The following is a 16,503-nucleotide window of genomic DNA, read 5'->3' as shown; positions in this document are numbered from 1 at the left end:
CGAAGATCTCGAGATCCGACTTGTAAGTATATTTGACCCAGACTCGTCCTTATTTTTAGCTTCTTGTTCAGGTTAGCCATCGCTCTTTTTTCTGTCCTCGACTTGTACCAGAGTGGGGAAAACCACTCGCTCAACTGCGTGTCACATGCGAGATACACTTTGCCTCTAGCAAGCAAGCTGCAGCTGTGTGTCTTCGTCTTCTCTTTCTCTCAATTTCCTTCCTGTATCTTATCCTGTTCTTGTCTCGTTTCATCTTTTTTTCTTCTTCGCTCGTTGAGCTCTAGACAATCCGGTTGCCGGACGATTGGCCGATTTATAGATTCGCGGTCGCATGATAGCTTTGAACCCACTTTCTTCTCGTGATGCTAAAGCATTGTTCCAGCAGGTTCCTGCATCATTAAGACGACATTGACCGGAAGGAAGGAGGACACTGGGACAATAGGGCCAATGAACTATGTGCTTTGAGTGATAACTTTGGCTCACCTTCCCCGATTCCCGACGCTACCACCCCCCATCAACCACCTCCGAACCTCCCACGGTAGAAGGTGATGCGATGTCCCTATCGGATTTCAAAAGAAGCCATTACGACCCTTTCCACCATTATCCGCCCAGAGAAGAACACTATCCTGGCTACTTCTCTCAGTCTATCGCCCACCCCGCTCTCTTGAGCCACGAGATCTCTCAATTGTCCAACGCTTTCTATACTTACTACCCGGCCTTCTTCAACATGAATACACTGTCGCCCACCGAGATGGAGCGGTTCCAGCAGCTCTCCAACAAGTATGAGCCGGAGCTCCCAGTAAGGAAACCGGTTCTTGACGATGGGATATTGTGCTCAATTGATACCACATACAGGGCCCGCTCGTCTCGCACAAACAGTCAACTAACTCAATTGCGATGGACTATGCCAATGCTGATCCTACGTTCGTCACAAAGACATCTGTGAGACCCGAATGTGGAAAATACATGCTGGAGCCAGCTTTCGCTGAACGTTTCCTTCTAGGCCCTAGCTGTTACACATCCCCAGACTCGCATCATGAAGGGAGATGGAAACTGTGGCTGGAGAGGTAATGCCTAAACCCCGCAAGTGGAGGATGGAATCTTACCTCGTCTAGCTGTTGCCTTTGGGTATTTCGAGCATCTCTTCAATCTTTGTGACCCTATACACGTACAGCGCGAGCGGGCACGAATCAAGTCGTTGAGCACACTTCTTGACCAAGTTGGGCTGGACGAGACTACGTACGAGATGTTTGTGGATGCCACAGAGGAGGTGTTTGACAGTATTCTGAGCGCAATCGAGCGCGGCGAGCGGGACGACTCCTTCCTTCTCGAACTATTCAATGATGAATACACCTCGGAAACGATCATCTGCCATTTCAGAGTCAGTATCCCCTTGATTAAGCTCTAAGTATCTTCGCAGTAGGACTCAGAGTGGAGGCTATAATTTGTGGCTGATGATGGTTCATTTTTCATACTGCAGTTTCTTACCAGCGCGTACATGAAACTAAATCCCCATCGCTATTCAGCCTTCCTACCACTGGACATACCCATAGAACGGTACTGCTCAACACAAATTGACCCCGTCAAGACTGAGATCGACGGGATTGGTTTGCAAGCATTGGTAGATGGAGTCATTGAGGGTTCTGGACTCATGGTGGAGATCTTATATCTTGACCGAAGTGAAGGCGATGTCGTGACTCCACACGTGCTCACACAAACGAGGGCAGGTCTTGGGGCCATCCGCCTACTTTATCGACCGTCAGTTTACTATGGCCAAGCGTTATTATTTTTGGCCATTTTTGCTTACTTGGAACACAGCGGCCATTATGATCTGCTTTATCGAGTGGACCCGAATGTAAACATGCAGCAGCAAGTCAACTTGCAATACGCCATAACTTCCGATTACGCACCCTGGGATACCAGCGACTTGTCGTTTGTGATGAACAACAGCCTAATGTCAATTCCGCAATTGATGATGGACAATTCATTTGCGATGACACCTCCAATGTCGCAACCCCCGTCGGATCCGTTCCGGGTCTTACCACCACAATCCCCGCCAGATCATTATCGGGTCTCACCATCTCAGCCTCCGCCTGATCATTATCGGCTCTCCTCGTCTCACGCACAGCCCTCTCCAGATCCATACCGGGTCTCCCCACCCCAAGAGGTCTACCAAGCCCCCGTGCACACGCCTCCGCCGCCGCCACCTGTCGCCTCTCCGCAACCACAAATTCGGCTGTCCGGACCGCCACCTCCAATGCTGGGCTCGTTGCCTCGCCGGACAGATGATGGGCCTCAGATCCGACTCAGTAAACACGTCATCGAGTCGAACTTGAACCATTCACTTCCTCTTCCGGTCACCGCACCGTTCAAGAAGTATGAGACTCCTGTATCCTTGTGTTTGATACGTTTCTAACCTACAACAGTTCCCCTTTCAACCATGCCCACTACCAAAACCCAGATTTTGAACCAATGCACTGGGCTCCCAATGAATCACGCAAGTAGGGCCAGAGGTCCAATACATGGGAACCCATTGTCATGATTTGGCCACCCTCTGTCTCAGTTTTCTACGACATATGAAGTGTATGACCTCACGACACGAATTGCACACGCTGTGGTTCCACGTACAGGAGGTAGCCCTGCTTTGATTGAAATGGTATTGTTGTCACGGAAACATCCTGTCCTAACCCCTTTCAATTCAATGCGCTCTTCCCCGGGGCCAACTGTGTGTTTCGCTTGTCTTGCTCTTTGCTTCCTCATTTCATTCATCTATTAGCGTATGCCATTTATGCATTGGTGTGAGCGCTTTGCCTGGCATCTTGAAGGGCCCACAATTTGAAAAGTGAGAGGGCTTGGTTTTATCTGCATAATGACAACATTCGACGTTAGTCAGTCTGGAGTTGCTTGTTGCTAGTAGATATTGCGGTCAATCATCTGACCAAAGTCCTTATATTCACAATTCAACTCTCTTATATATTTAGGCGTACATCTTCGCACTATATAGCTTGTTCCTGATTGGTGGTGTCATTGGCCATCCATATCCTGCGTGTAGATATACTATATACCAGGCAAAGAGAAGCGATGGAGGCGAGGTTGTTGAGGCAAAAAAGTTACGATTATGAAGTCTAACGCATCATAAGTTTGTCCGAGGGAGGGATTTGTTGATGCTTCATGGGACCTCAAGGGCACGGGCCGAATATATCAGATTGAATGAGAGGAGCCGAGTTTACCTCGGGTTGGGAGCCCATACGCCATAATGGCAGGGTGAGGTATGATCCCAAGTGGCGTGCCGATGGCATACTGACGCCGGGCATCACACCCGGTCCTCCTTATGATAAGATGACACCAGGCTTGACTAATGTGTGGGGTTTTCTCAGATGTACCCCTGCCATGCAGTATACTCTTTGGAGCCTTCCCCGCAGGTTGCGAGATGGGTGCATAGTGCATTGCCATGCTATGTGCTTCAGGTGAAATCCGCATGCGGCGTTGGGGCAAAGTTCACCCATTCGGAGAAGTCCATTCCAGCACTGACATTTAGGTCCTGGTTGACGTCCGGGAATAGGTTGCCGAAGGTGGGATCGTTGTAGAGTTGGTCGGCGAAGGGCATGTAGATCGGCTGCGGCTGTTGGGCCGGTGCACCAGTACTGGTGGTGGTTGAGGGATATACCGGTGCGCAGAGTCGATGGATTACGTCGAGACAGCGACCGGCGAGGTTGTTGTTGCTTAGGGATGGGTACATGAGAAGTGCTTTGGTTGCTTCGATCTCCTGGATCCAGCTTGGCGCTTCTGTGCTGGCGGGATCTGTCATCAAGAGGATGATTGGGATTAAGCCTGCTTGGAAGAGGAAGTATCTGTCGTAGTGTTAGTACCGCTTTCCCCGGTATGAGGACTGAGAACGTACAGCATATACCAAGCGCCAACTCTAGTGCACGGGTAGTTGTTCACAAAATCGGTGATTGAGGATATAGTTAGCTTGGCATTTCGGAAACAGAGCGTTCTACACTCTGCTTCGTAAGGGTCTTCTGGTTCGGTGGGCGTGTTTGGTGTCCATCGTCTGGAAGCCCACCTTAGGAGGATGGGACGGTAGATCAGAATCCTCAAATTCCAATCTCGCCACAATAGTCGACTGCGAACCAAGGCGAAATTATCTGACATTGAACCGGGAGCCGGATGTTTTATATAGTCGGGTAGGTTATTATACCATTCCTCCATTGGTTTCTGGAGGGCCAGGGTTTCCTCTGGAGTTGGATTGGGACCTGAAATAAGACGTTGGTAAACACTATTTGTTAAGATGTGGAATTTGGCCTGGGCGATCATCCCCGTGTACAGTGTTGGTTCGTTCACCTCGGGAGGCACTGAAGTGGTTGTAGTTGTGAGCGCCTCGTCATGGATGTTGAGGACATGTTTTACATCCATGACACTATCCTCTGGCAGAAGAATAGGACGACCAAAGGTCTTCGCGGCACCGCTGTCGAATATGTATACTCCCCACCATAGTCTCCTGCGAACCTCACGTTGCAGCAGGCTAATTTTCCATCCGTGAAACTCTTTGTGTAGGCCGAGACTCATCGACATCCTAACAGCCAGACCCAAGAAATTCCAGCCTGTATTAGGCTTGTTCCGTTTCTGTGCGTAGTTACTCAAGAATAGCAGAGCCTGGACCAAGGTGAGATTGCCGGCCTCAAAAACAGACATTTGTTGCAATCTGCTTCTGGCTTCTTGGTAGAAGGTGATATCCAGGTCGGAATTATCATCACCAATACACCAAGCTCCTAGCGCGAGGATTGTGTTCAGCAAAATTTGCCATGCGGGCCCGTGGGGTCGGGGAAGCTGTTCGTAGAACTGCGCCCGGAATGTGGCTTCATGCACGAAAGGATAGCTCATATGGTAATTGAGAAAGAATGCATCCATAAACGCTTGTTCAACGACACCCGACGGCGCTATATTAAGAAGTTGCGATTTCAACGGGACTCTATCCGAGTGTTCGGCCTGCTTTGACGAGCCGGGTGGGATATTCAAATCAAAGCCATGTTTTAGCAAGGCCCGTAGCGGTACAACGCTTGAAGACGCCCCTGTGGCGGATTGTTAGTATTACGCAAAAAGAAAAGATGGAAATAGTGCATGTACCAAAGTAACCCGCGCCCTCTGGCTTAATCGACAAAGCTGCCATCCCATCGGTCAGATCTCCGAGAGTGATTCTGTTCTCTGCCCAGTCAAACCCATCGGCTTGCTGAGGCAAGGCTTCTGGCGCTGGCTCATGCCGATCTGCTTCAGTTTTTGCGGGAGTAGAATGTCTGGAAGAAGATTTTGATGAGGAGCGCTCCTTCGAGAAGGGATCTTGGTCATGTAACAGGGAGCGGACAGTGGCATCCAAATCACCCCCAGGAAATAGCCGCCCCAAGGCTGACTCAAAGGCCTGCAGGCGGTCTTCCACATAGGTCAAGTGCCTATAGTAAAGTCAACACTGGGATAAGGGAGATTGATAGGTAAAGGGGAACAAATGAGCATATGAGACATACTGCCGCGTCAGAGGGCTTCTGGTTATTTTCGGACTGTACTTGCATTCTTTTTCCAGCTGCTTGCACTGGGCGCAAGTAGGCTTCTCTTTAGAGCACTAATGCTGGGTTAGATCTAGGCCAAAGCGAACTGACTCTAGGGGAAGAAGTACCCTGGATTTTCGTAGACGGCACTCATCACACTGTAAAGCCTGGTTAGAACTATCCTAGTAAGACACGTGTGGGGAACTGACTGCATAAGAATGGGAATCGCGAGTGCTAGCCATGGTGATCTTGCTTTTTGACATCATGTATCTGGCGCTCGTTGACAATCATCATAGAGAACAGCGTTCATCTGCGGATTGGCTGTCAGCAGAGGGGCTACTAGTGCGGCATTCCATGTTACAGAAGAATTACCCAAGCCCCAAGCGACTGCAAGCCTCGTACCTAGTCCATCCAGAGTACTGGAAGGAAAAGAGGCGGTGGCCATGTCCGTAAGGAATGTAGCGGACATACTAGACTTGGCCTCGAGGGGACAGTGGGGAATCGCGAAAAGCAGAGCAGTCGAGGTGATAGGTATGGGGCGCACTCACGATCGGCAGAAACAGGTCTCGATGCACGCTCTAGGGACTAAACTGGGAAGATGCATCAAGCAGAGATGCTTATCATTGGACCCATGAGTGGTGTTTCAAAGAGAATGAATGGATTGATCGAGGATCGTTGATCGAGGGAAAGAAGATGGCACTTTTGTCGAGTGGGGGACCTGCGCAGAAAGTCATGTGACTCTGGAAATTTTCTCGAATCGCGACAATTTACCTGCTAGTTCTTCCAGAAGAGAAGTTATACTTTAACTGTAATGCTTTTTACCCTTTCAAGGAGGAATTGTATCACTTCATCGTCGTGTGAACTGGTTGTTACATTCCCTAGGTAGTCTATGCTGTAGGCGCATACTCGAGCAGCGGCCAATGATGATGAGGCACAAGAATACAGCATCCACCCTTGGAGGTCATCATATACAGCTTCATTGACTGGCATAGAAATGTGGTTTATAAGGCAAATCATGGCATAGAGCATTGTAGATATTGAAGTAAGATAACTCAAAAGGTCGGTGCCTTAGACGTGGGGCATCTAGTGGGCCTCAACTCAGGTACCGCCGCTGACCAATAGAATGCATGGAATGGCTCCATTTTTCACGACGTCACCGAAATATTCGAGCTGTCGCCGAAATTTATCTAATCGCATATCTACCGGTATAGAGCACTGGAAAACCAGTTGCGGTGGGACGATAAATACCCAAAGACGCAGCGCAACACCATATCCAGACTTATGAGGACATTGTACCCCTAACTGTGTCTACTAGCCATGCCCAGCCAACCGCCCCTCCCCCACCTCCTCACGCCCTACATCTCGACCCCTCCACAAGACTCTCTCACGGCCGTGACCTCAGTTCTAGGCGCCACCGGAAACTGGCTTGTATTGCGGTTTTTATGTGCGGCATTGACAGATGTTGGGCTTCGGGGCGTCGAGGGCGAGAGGAAGAGAAAAGTTGTGCTCGTGAGTTTTTTGCGGAATTGGGAGTTTTGGAGGTCAGAAGCGAAAAGACTGGTATGTACCGGCGCTCTTGAACACAGTCCAAATGCAACGCTGATGGCGAGACTAGGGTCTTGATCTAGCACGTCTCACTGAGAAGCGACAATTTGCCTTCGTCGACGGACTCTCCGAGCTCTTTTCCAGCCCGACAACATCAGCACCGTCACCTACACCATCCCAGCCCTTTGCGTCCGGCCCAATGTCTCGAACAACCCTTCCTACCAGACCGCATCCTGGAATTGCATCACTGCGTCAACCGCCCCCTTCGTCCGCTGGCATTGATGGCTCGCCACAAATGACAAAGGAGACTGGCCCGGTGAAGCGGCTACATCTGTCAGGAAATGGGGCAGCGGCGATAGACGCTATGGAAAGAGACATCACGGCAGTGATAAACCAGCTCATGGCAGCAGGCCAGGGTGAAGAAGAAGAGTCCGAAGTCCTTTTGGTTGTGGACCAACCGGACCTTCTACTCGCGGCTACGGGCCCGAGCAAGGGCATTGGTGCTACGGAATTGGCGGAGTGGATAATGGGACTACAGCAGGTATGAAGACATTGACTGCTGGACAACGATTTTGGATGAGAACAAGTCTCTAATTATTGCCGCTTCTTAATCTCTAGGCTGCTACTGCGACAGTCGTGACGCTCTCCGCGGACTCGCCGCTGATACACAATGCTTCTGCATCCGCTCACCACATCTCGACTCCGCTGGAGACGGAACATGCCGCATTTGCTATTGGATTGGCCCACCGGGCAGAGATGGTGATGCAGCTTAGAGACTTGGAGACAGGCGCCGCAAGGGATGTCAGTGGCGTACTCAGGATTAGTAAAGGAGGCGCTTGGGGACAAAGAGACGGCGCCGGCCAAGAGAATTGGGAAGAGAAGGAGGTTCTGTACTTTGTCCAGAGAGATGGAGGCGTTAATGTCTTCAGGCGCGGGGAGTAGAACATCAATGCTGGTCGTTGAAATGCGGAAAAGTGAAAAGGATAGACGTTGGCTGAACATTGTCAGGCTAGATAGACACTTAGTATTCAGGCAAAAGGTCTCAGAGACAGATCACATTTAATGGATATCTCATGATCGACTCTCTCGCAGATGGGATATTCGCCAGCCATAAACGTAGAAAGGAAATTCATTCATGTTTGTCCCTTTTTTGAACTTAATCCATTTCAAGGCCCATGCGATTGTAAATTTTCTGTCTTCCAAATACCGTCAATTATTTGCCCTTTCTCTTCTAATATAAAAAGTGCTCTGACGGCATAAGGGAAGACCTGTCCCAACTCCAACTCCGCGGGAGCGCCCCTGCATGTGAGAAACCGAACTTCAGATGCGAGGCTCCTTCGCCATACCAGCCCTCTCCAGCCCCGGGGAACGAAAACGCAACATCGGAATCGATCTAGTGGTTCTCAGGGCCACGGGCGCCCTTGGGGGTGCCGACCTGGAAGCCGTTCTTGAAGCGGCGGTGGACGTCCCGGAGGTGGGAGGTACGGCCGGAACCGGTGGTCTTGCGTCGCTTGGCCTTCTCGCTCCAGTTGACTGTTGTCCGCGCATAATCGTAAGCCAGTGTTCGACGCCATAACAAAAACCATTGCCCGCATATTCCTCCGCCAAACTTTAAGAGAAGGATGTAGGGATATTCGTACACTTGCGAGTCTTAGCAGCGGGGTAACCGCAGTTGGCGCAGGTCGACTTCTGGATGTGGTAGGACCGCTTGCCTGTATCGAAGAAACATCAAACGTTAGCCCCTCCGTCCTGTTGTGCATTCCGACCGATTCTGGCTTATTCCCATATCGAAACCAATGCCCGTATATCGTCGGAAAAAGAATCGAAGGAAAGGGAGTACTGACCACAACGCCGGCACAGCGTGTGAGTCTTGTTGTGGCGCTTTCCGAAGCTGGAGGTACCCTTCGCTATAATGGTCGTCAGTCTGTAAAGTTCTGTCGGAGCATTCGAGGATTCGACGGCATATCGGATTCGGACGTACTCATCTTGAATTAGGAACTGAACGAGCGAAAAAAAAAAAAGTCAGTTACAAGACTCCAGTGGTAGATCAATTCGGAGGACCAAACGGGCGCAACTCACCTGGCGATTCCGTTGAAGGGCTGGTTGTCGTTGTCGTCGTCGCTACACTAGGGCGGATCGAAACTTGCGCTGGGTCCGGTTGTCTCTAAGCGAGTGTGCCATGACAGGGCACAAGCCCTGGCCCGCCGCCCAGATTGGCAATAGTCACATGACATGCACCCTTATCGCTTATCATGCTTTCTAGATCTCCACTTCTCCAGACTTCAGCCTCGCGGCAAGGGGATCAGAGTATTGATCTTCTTGAGGGATTATCATGCCTTGAACCGCACTTTGCGGGTTTGTAGTCGTAAACTATATAAAATATGTACACTGAAATTAAGTTAAGTTGGAGACCACACATCTACTGAGCATCGCCTTTTCCAATGAACGCAGCCATAGGATCATCAGCTGCGAGTCGACTGCGCTTATACGTCTCAAATTCCTCCTCAGTGATCCCCGACTGCACCTCTAGAAGCGTCCGTTTCTTTGAATCCCGCTCCTGATTGCTTTCTGTGCTCTGAACTTCATTGGGAGCAGCAACGTCGTCAGCTCCAGGCAACGGCTGCTCAGCCTCGTCTTCAGGCAGTAGCAACATGTTTCCTGCTTCTTCGAATGCTCGCTTTCCTCCCTCACCGGTACAATAGCTGTTTTTGACTGTTGAGAAGCAGCAAGCATAGCCCCATTGGAAATTGTGCCACCAGCTACCCCATACTGATTTGTGGTTGTTTGTGAGGATATCCTCCGCGTATTTGGACTTGGTTGCTTTCTTGGGAGCGCCTTTGATAGCACCTGTCTCGTCATACTCGACGAATCGTTCATTCTCGACAACCATTGCCTCACGAAGGGCAGGTTGTTTCAAATGCTGCTCGCCGCCATACTTCTCAAGAAGTGCCTTCCGTTGCGCGTCCCGCTTGGCCTCGGCTTCAGCCTGCTCCTTCTTTCGCATGATCTCACCGGAAGTTGGATTCGCCTGTAGATGGATCTTTTGCGTACCACGCTCTTGCGCCTCCCAGGCATACTGCTGAGCTCTCTCAAACTCCGCGGCATCTCCAGACGAGCGAACAAAGTTCTCTTCAGCAACAAGAGCTGCAGCCAGGTCTTCTGCAGCGCCGGCGTCCACCATGCGTCGCGTTTTCGGATCGTACTTGGCTGAATCCAAATCCAGGTTCAGTAGGTATTTCGCGGTGTCTTCTCGGATTCGTAGATTGCGAGTAGCTGTACTCTGCTGTCTTCCCATATCGGATTCCTCTGCATATCGAGCTTCCTGCTCTGTAGCCTCCTCATCGTTGGCATTGTCTGTTTCTCCATTGGCAATTTTTGCTTGTCGCTTCAGCTTCTCTAGCTCTTCATATTCCTCAACTACCTGTCGATACTCTCCAGCGTCGTAACCGTTCCATCGGTCTCTTTTGGCATCCCATCCTAAATCGACATTTTGAATGACTTCGTCCGCCTGGATATCCTTGCCCGTCCACTTCGCGCCGTGTTTCCTCGGGCGACTTAGGCACTCTTTTGTTTTGTGGGTCATCGCGCCGCAGTTCTCGCAAGCGCCTTTGCGATATTTGGTGGCCGCTGGACCGGCACGCTTTCCTCGGTCGTACCATTTTGATTGGTCTGTTGCTGTTGATTTTTGTAGACGTTGGTGCTCTAGATAATCGTTTGCAGTGTCCTCGTCGTCGATATAGAATGGTTTCTTGGAAATGAAAGCCGGAATGTACTCGTTGCGCTCTTTTGACGCAACATCGGCGGGCTTGCGCGACGACATGGCGAGGATGGATCGGAAGGGCGGCAGTGAATTAGATATGAGCAGTATATGAAATAGAATGCGAATCAAAGTCCCAACAATTCCCAGCCCTGTTGTGAGTAATAATGTTCGCAAATGCTGATTCTCCCAGCGGTTTGAAGGCCCAGGTCTCGGCTTTGATAGGCATCACGTGAGCAGGCGTCTCTCCCGCGCCGCCCGACGCGTCTATCAACCATGCTTCAGGAATCTTTTTTGAATCGGTGGCGGAAATCGTGCTTTATTGTTTTGTAAAGTTGGTGATGATATGCTTATGTCGTATGAACTTTTCCCTTTTTGGTGACAGCTCTCGCTGTCACGGAATCAGCATAACCCATGGAGCCCTTCCAAGTGCGCCTAAACTGTGTGGACCATTATCAGGCAAACCCATCAGAATTCGATCCTCCACTGCCGTACCGAGATGGCAATAGTGAAAAGAACTATAGGCCTAAGGTTCCTGTCATCAGGATATTCGGTACTATAGAAACGGGACAGAAAATATGCGTCCATGTCCACGGAGCCTTTCCCTACCTCTACATCCAGTATGACGGGGATCTGAACCCCGATGCAGGTTTGCCACTACCGGTTCTGTCTTTCTTTCCCTCAGCTAACAGTATGATTAGTGCGTGCTGCGGCAAAAAGTCTACACCTGTCTATAGACCATGCATTAGCTGTCAGCTATCGCCGCAATGCATACGACAAAAAGACAGCCTTTGTTGGACATATTACTTTGGTAAAGGGCGTTCCGTTTTACGGCTATCATGTGGGTTATCGATTCTTCTTCAAAGTATACTTGTTGAATCCCATCTACATCACAAGGCTAGCGGATCTGCTGCTCCAAGGAGCTGTAATGAAACGCCCAATTCAACCATACGAAAGTCATTTGCAATATGTTCCGCAATGGATGTGTGACTATAACTTGTTTGGTTGCGCGTTCATGAAATGCAGCAAGGTCAAATTCCGCTCCCCTATACCGGAGTATCTGGATCTTCCTGATTTGTCCCATCGGTGGCATGACCGATCAATACCGCCCGACTGGATTTCAGATGAAGGGAACTTGGGCAAGCAGAGCCACTGTCCTTTGGAAGCCGACGTCTGCGTTCAAGATATTTTGAACAGACTTGAAATTAACGAACGCTCTATCCATCATGACTTCGCGGAGTTTTTGAAACCTATGGCATCAAACGAAAAGCTTGTCCCAAGCATGGCGGGATTATGGCAGGATGAAAAGCGTCGGCGAAAAAGAAAACTTGGGCTTGAAGATCCGGAAAGCAGCCCGTTCAGCATCGAAGACCTTGTTTCATTCTCATCTGATCCGAGGAAGAATTCTCAGGGAGACTGGATTCATAAAGATGAGTTCCAAGAACTAGTCGCACAGATTGCAGCCGAGGAGAAAGGCCGAGATAGCGACAAGGACGCGACTCTAGATGGGCTTTTGCGGGATAATTCCTATGCGAGGGATATCAAGACCGCTTTGGAGAGCATTGAAGATTTCTTCCCTGGTCTCGACGGTTATGCCAACCTGAAACTTCCTTATAGCTCTGAAAACGATTATATAGAAGGGCAAGCCCAGGATTATGTTGACGAAGATGCCATTCGAACCGCTGGATTGGATGCGGGTCACTACTCCTCTGATGAGAATGGCATGGTCGATGTATTATCTGATGTTGATTACGAGGAAACTGAAAATGAGATGGAGCAGGCGGACCTGAAGAGTGATATGCAGCAGGAAGAGAATCCTGAAGCTAGTCCACATGCGCATGGGTCTCATGCTCCTGTCCCTTCAATTGCTGGACTAGAGGCACCGCCGAGTGATGTACCCAGTACCTTGAGTGCAGCAAATTTCAAGACCCCGACCCAACCGAACCTGCAAAACGATTATCCGAGACTGGAACATTCTGAGATGTTGCGTAGCTCTTCCCGGGCTCCGGAGCAGTCTGACCATGTTCAAACTTGGAACGCGAATCCAGAGAGTGGCATCAACGGACTCAGCACCCCAAGTCGTACTATGGAGCCACCCTTGTCACTCAGACAAAGCTCATCTCAACAAATACTCCGTCCTAAAGGAAGTAGTCAACATGGTACCCTGAACTTTCCTGTTGTCAAGGATCCTAACGACCCCATGACAGTCTTGCGGTTTAGCCAAGAAGCCTCGAGCTCGAAAGACTTATTAGCGATGGTAGCAAAGGAGCCCAGCAACTCTAAGGATAGTGAGAGCACGGTACAGCCGCCTTCTTCCCCTGTGACAGGGTTCAGTAGCCCACCGGAAACCGTCACAACCGACTTCGCAGCACCCTTGTTTGAGGCTTTTAACATCCCGTCAGGCACTCGCTTGGGATGCTTACGACGAGCTTGCCCGGATGTCGGTGAAGTTTCATCGACACTGAACTCATACGGCCTCTCAAATATGATCTATTCAAAGGCGCACTACAGCATGGATAGTGATGTTCCTGATCGTCCCCGTGACTATGCAGGAAGAGAGTTTCATCTTGAAGGCGTCAGTATACGCTACCTTCCTAGCTTTGACCCTTCTGGCCGTTTACCTGCAATGCTGGCAGAGAACATAGCATCCAAAGCCAGATGTGACTGGGAAGAAGTTGACAACGAGCTGCGGGTGAAGTGCACGGCCAGATTCTGGGAATTTGCCCCAGTGCCTCCGAGCCGCTCAGAGGTTATCGCTTGGTTTGAAGCTGAACAGCGAAAATCTGTAACAGCAACCACCAAAACAAAAGAAAAGCGCGAGGAGAAGGAGACTCGCGTCAAGGCACTCTCACAGATCGAGGGCCCAACGCAGAAGAACGACCATGGATTTAAGTATTCGCAGAATAAAAAGTCGGCTAGTGTCGAGCATCAGGCTCAATATATGAGCACCATGAGCATGGAAGTCCATGTAAATACCCGTGGCGTGCTCTCACCAAACCCCGAGGAAGATGAAATAGCCTCCTTATTTTGGTGTATCAACTCGGAAGAAGACCCCGAGGATGAAATCCCATCAGGTGTCGTCTTTCAAGGGGAAGGGGACCCTCCTGAATTCAAAATCTCCAAAGCTTTGAAATTCGAATGGGAGCACGAACCGACAGAACTGGACCTAATCAACCGCCTAGTCGATATCGTTCGATTATATGATCCTGATATTATCACTGGATACGAAGTGCATAACGGTTCATGGGGATATGTTATTGAGAGGGCCAGGAAGAAGTACGACTTTAATATTTGTGACGAACTGTCACGGGTCAAGTCACAAGCCCATGGACGGTTTGGCAAGGAGCCTGATAAATGGGGATTCAACCACACGTCATCCATTCGAGTTACTGGGCGGCATATAATCAACATATGGCGCGCAATGAGGAGTGAGATGACTTTGCTGCAGTACACCATGGAGAACGTCGTTTTCCATCTTCTGCACCGGCGAATTCCGCATTACTCGTTCCAGGACCTCACTACGTGGTATCAGAGTGATAAGCCTCGAGACTTTATGAAAGTCATCAATTACTTCTCTTCACGTGTTCGAATGAACATCGAAATCCTCAACGCCAATGAATTGATACCAAGAACCAGCGAACAGGCCAGACTACTCGGCATCGACTTTTATTCAGTGTTCTCTCGAGGCTCCCAGTTCAAGGTCGAGTCTCTGATGTTTCGAATTGCGAAGCCAGAGAACTTCATGCTTGTCTCACCGAGCAGAAAGCAAGTTGGTCAGCAGAATGCCCTTGAGTGTCTTCCATTGGTTATGGAACCCCAAAGCGACTTCTATACTAGTCCACTTATTGTTTTGGACTTCCAGTCATTATACCCTAGCATCATGATCGCTTACAATTATTGTTACTCTACCTTTCTTGGGAGGGTCCAGTCGTGGAGGGGGCGAAATAAGATGGGTTTCATGGACTATAATCGGCAGCCCAGGCTGCTGGAACTGCTCAAAGACCACATCAATATCGCGCCGAATGGCATGATATATGCGAATTCCGAGGTGCGGAAGTCGCTGCTCGCCAAAATGCTTGCGGAGATATTGGAGACCCGCGTGATGGTCAAGACCGGAATGAAGACAGACAAAGAAGACCGAGCGCTGCAGCGCCTTCTTAACCACCGACAACTTGCACTGAAGCTAATAGCCAATGTCACATATGGATACACCTCGGCTTCCTTCTCAGGGAGAATGCCCTGCGCTGAAATAGCCGATAGCATTGTTCAATCGGGGCGCGAGACCCTCGAAAAAGCCATCGCGTTCATCCATTCAGTCGAGCGATGGGGCGCTGAGGTGGTTTATGGAGATACAGACAGTCTTTTCGTCTACCTCAAGGGACGTACTCGAGACCAGGCCTTTGATATTGGCGAGGAAATTGCCCAGGCTGTTACCGAACTGAATCCGCAGCCTATCAAGCTCAAATTCGAGAAAGTTTATCACCCATGTGTGCTGCTCGCGAAGAAACGATACGTTGGCCTTAAGTATGAACATAGAGACCAGAAGGAGCCCGAATTCGACGCCAAGGGCATCGAAACTGTCCGTCGCGATGGCACCCCTGCAGAGCAAAAGATCGAAGAGAAGGCACTCAAGCTGCTCTTCAGGACATCGGATCTAAGCCAGGTGAAGAGCTATTTTCAGAGCCAGTGCACGAAAATCATGCGGGGACGGGTATCGGTCCAGGACTTTTGCTTTGCTCGAGCAGTAAAACTCGGAACCTACAGCGAGAACGGGACACTCCCGGCCGGAGCTCTCATCAGCACAAAGAAGATGCTCGAGGACCCTCGCGCGGAACCCCAGTACGGGGAGCGCATTCCTTACGTCGTCGTCACAGGAGCTCCAGGGTCAAGACTTATTGACCGCTGCGTACCCCCAGAGACGCTCCTCCAAGATGCCCAGCTCGACCTGGATGCAGAATACTACATCACGAAGAACCTCATTCCGCCCCTAGAGCGCATCTTCAACCTTGTTGGAGCTAATGTCCGCCAGTGGTACGATGAGATGCCGAAGGTTCATCGCATCCGCCGCGTAGAGGGCACATCCTCTCTCGTTGGCGGAAAGAGCAGCGTCCGAACTCTCGAGTCCTACATGAAAGCGTCGACCTGTATTGTCTGCAAGGCTAAACTCTACGATGCCGAAGTTCCTCTCTGTTCGGGTTGTATGGGGCATTCTCATACCTCGTTGCTTGAGCTTGTCACCCGGCAACGCCAGGCTGAGCAAAGGGTGGCTAATCTTGAGCGTGTTTGCCGGTCTTGCATGGACGTTCCGTTTGGGGATAAAGTCAAATGCGATAGCCTGGACTGTCCTGTTTTCTACGCAAGAACAAGGAGTCTGGCTAGTTGGAGACATACCAATGCTTTGCTTGATCCTGTCATCCAGCTTCTACAGGACAATTGTGGTGATGATTTGGAGTGGTAGTTTACGATTGGGAAGGTGCACCTTGGCTACGGACTTATTTTGGGAAATTCAGGACGTCACCTTGAGGTAATACGGGCTACAGTTCCTGGCATTCTAGATGGTTAGGATAGTTATTGTCAGCTAGGCCGACTTGGCTATTTTGGACACCTCGTAACCATTAGATCAATGAACATTCGCAAGATCCATGCTAGGCCTATATCTTT

At 50.1% G+C, this 16,503-nt stretch overlaps 5 protein-coding genes across 5 annotated transcripts; 3 read left to right on the top strand and 2 right to left on the bottom strand.

Annotated features, from left to right (window-relative positions):
* The first annotated feature begins 1,159 nt into the window (after nt 1-1,159).
* Nucleotides 1,160-2,853, top strand: BDW74DRAFT_128736 (peptidase C65 Otubain-domain-containing protein). The gene is made up of 4 exons (XM_073722233.1): nt 1,160-1,381; nt 1,481-1,758; nt 1,819-2,376; nt 2,427-2,853. The coding sequence occupies exons 1-4, from the start codon at nt 1,247-1,249 to the stop codon at nt 2,503-2,505; spliced, it is 1,050 nt and encodes a 349-aa protein (XP_073585586.1). The 5' UTR covers nt 1,160-1,246; the 3' UTR covers nt 2,506-2,853.
* Nucleotides 2,854-3,116: 263 nt separating this feature from the next.
* Nucleotides 3,117-6,189, bottom strand: BDW74DRAFT_128763 (putative C6 transcription factor (Gal4)). The gene is made up of 7 exons (XM_073722234.1): nt 6,089-6,189; nt 5,750-5,850; nt 5,669-5,698; nt 5,520-5,614; nt 5,128-5,447; nt 3,902-5,072; nt 3,117-3,851 (listed from the first exon to the last, which is right to left on the bottom strand). Exons 2-7 carry the CDS (start codon nt 5,804-5,806, stop codon nt 3,464-3,466), a joined length of 2,061 nt encoding a protein of 686 aa, XP_073585585.1. The 5' UTR covers nt 5,807-5,850; nt 6,089-6,189; the 3' UTR covers nt 3,117-3,463.
* Nucleotides 6,190-6,724: 535 nt separating this feature from the next.
* On the top strand, nt 6,725-8,258 carry BDW74DRAFT_128667 (uncharacterized protein). The gene is made up of 3 exons (XM_073722232.1): nt 6,725-7,100; nt 7,156-7,626; nt 7,704-8,258. The coding sequence occupies exons 1-3, from the start codon at nt 6,858-6,860 to the stop codon at nt 8,025-8,027; spliced, it is 1,038 nt and encodes a 345-aa protein (XP_073585584.1). The 5' UTR covers nt 6,725-6,857; the 3' UTR covers nt 8,028-8,258.
* A 1,133-nt stretch (nt 8,259-9,391) lies between these two features.
* slu7 (mRNA splicing protein SLU7) lies at nt 9,392-11,004 on the bottom strand. The gene has a single exon (XM_073723934.1). The coding sequence runs from the start codon at nt 10,903-10,905 to the stop codon at nt 9,505-9,507; it is 1,401 nt and encodes a 466-aa protein (XP_073585583.1). The 5' UTR covers nt 10,906-11,004; the 3' UTR covers nt 9,392-9,504.
* Nucleotides 11,005-11,207: 203 nt separating this feature from the next.
* Nucleotides 11,208-16,455, top strand: BDW74DRAFT_189968 (DNA-directed DNA polymerase zeta catalytic subunit REV3). The gene is made up of 2 exons (XM_073732087.1): nt 11,208-11,491; nt 11,544-16,455. The coding sequence occupies exons 1-2, from the start codon at nt 11,257-11,259 to the stop codon at nt 16,298-16,300; spliced, it is 4,992 nt and encodes a 1,663-aa protein (XP_073585582.1). The 5' UTR covers nt 11,208-11,256; the 3' UTR covers nt 16,301-16,455.
* Nucleotides 16,456-16,503: the final 48 nt, after the last annotated feature.

Source organism: Aspergillus multicolor, assembly GCF_047715735.1.
Source record: "Aspergillus multicolor strain CBS 133.54 unplaced genomic scaffold BDW74scaffold_7, whole genome shotgun sequence".
Lineage (NCBI taxonomy): Eukaryota > Fungi > Ascomycota > Eurotiomycetes > Eurotiales > Aspergillaceae > Aspergillus > Aspergillus multicolor.
This window is presented reverse-complemented; position numbering and strand designations above follow the sequence as displayed.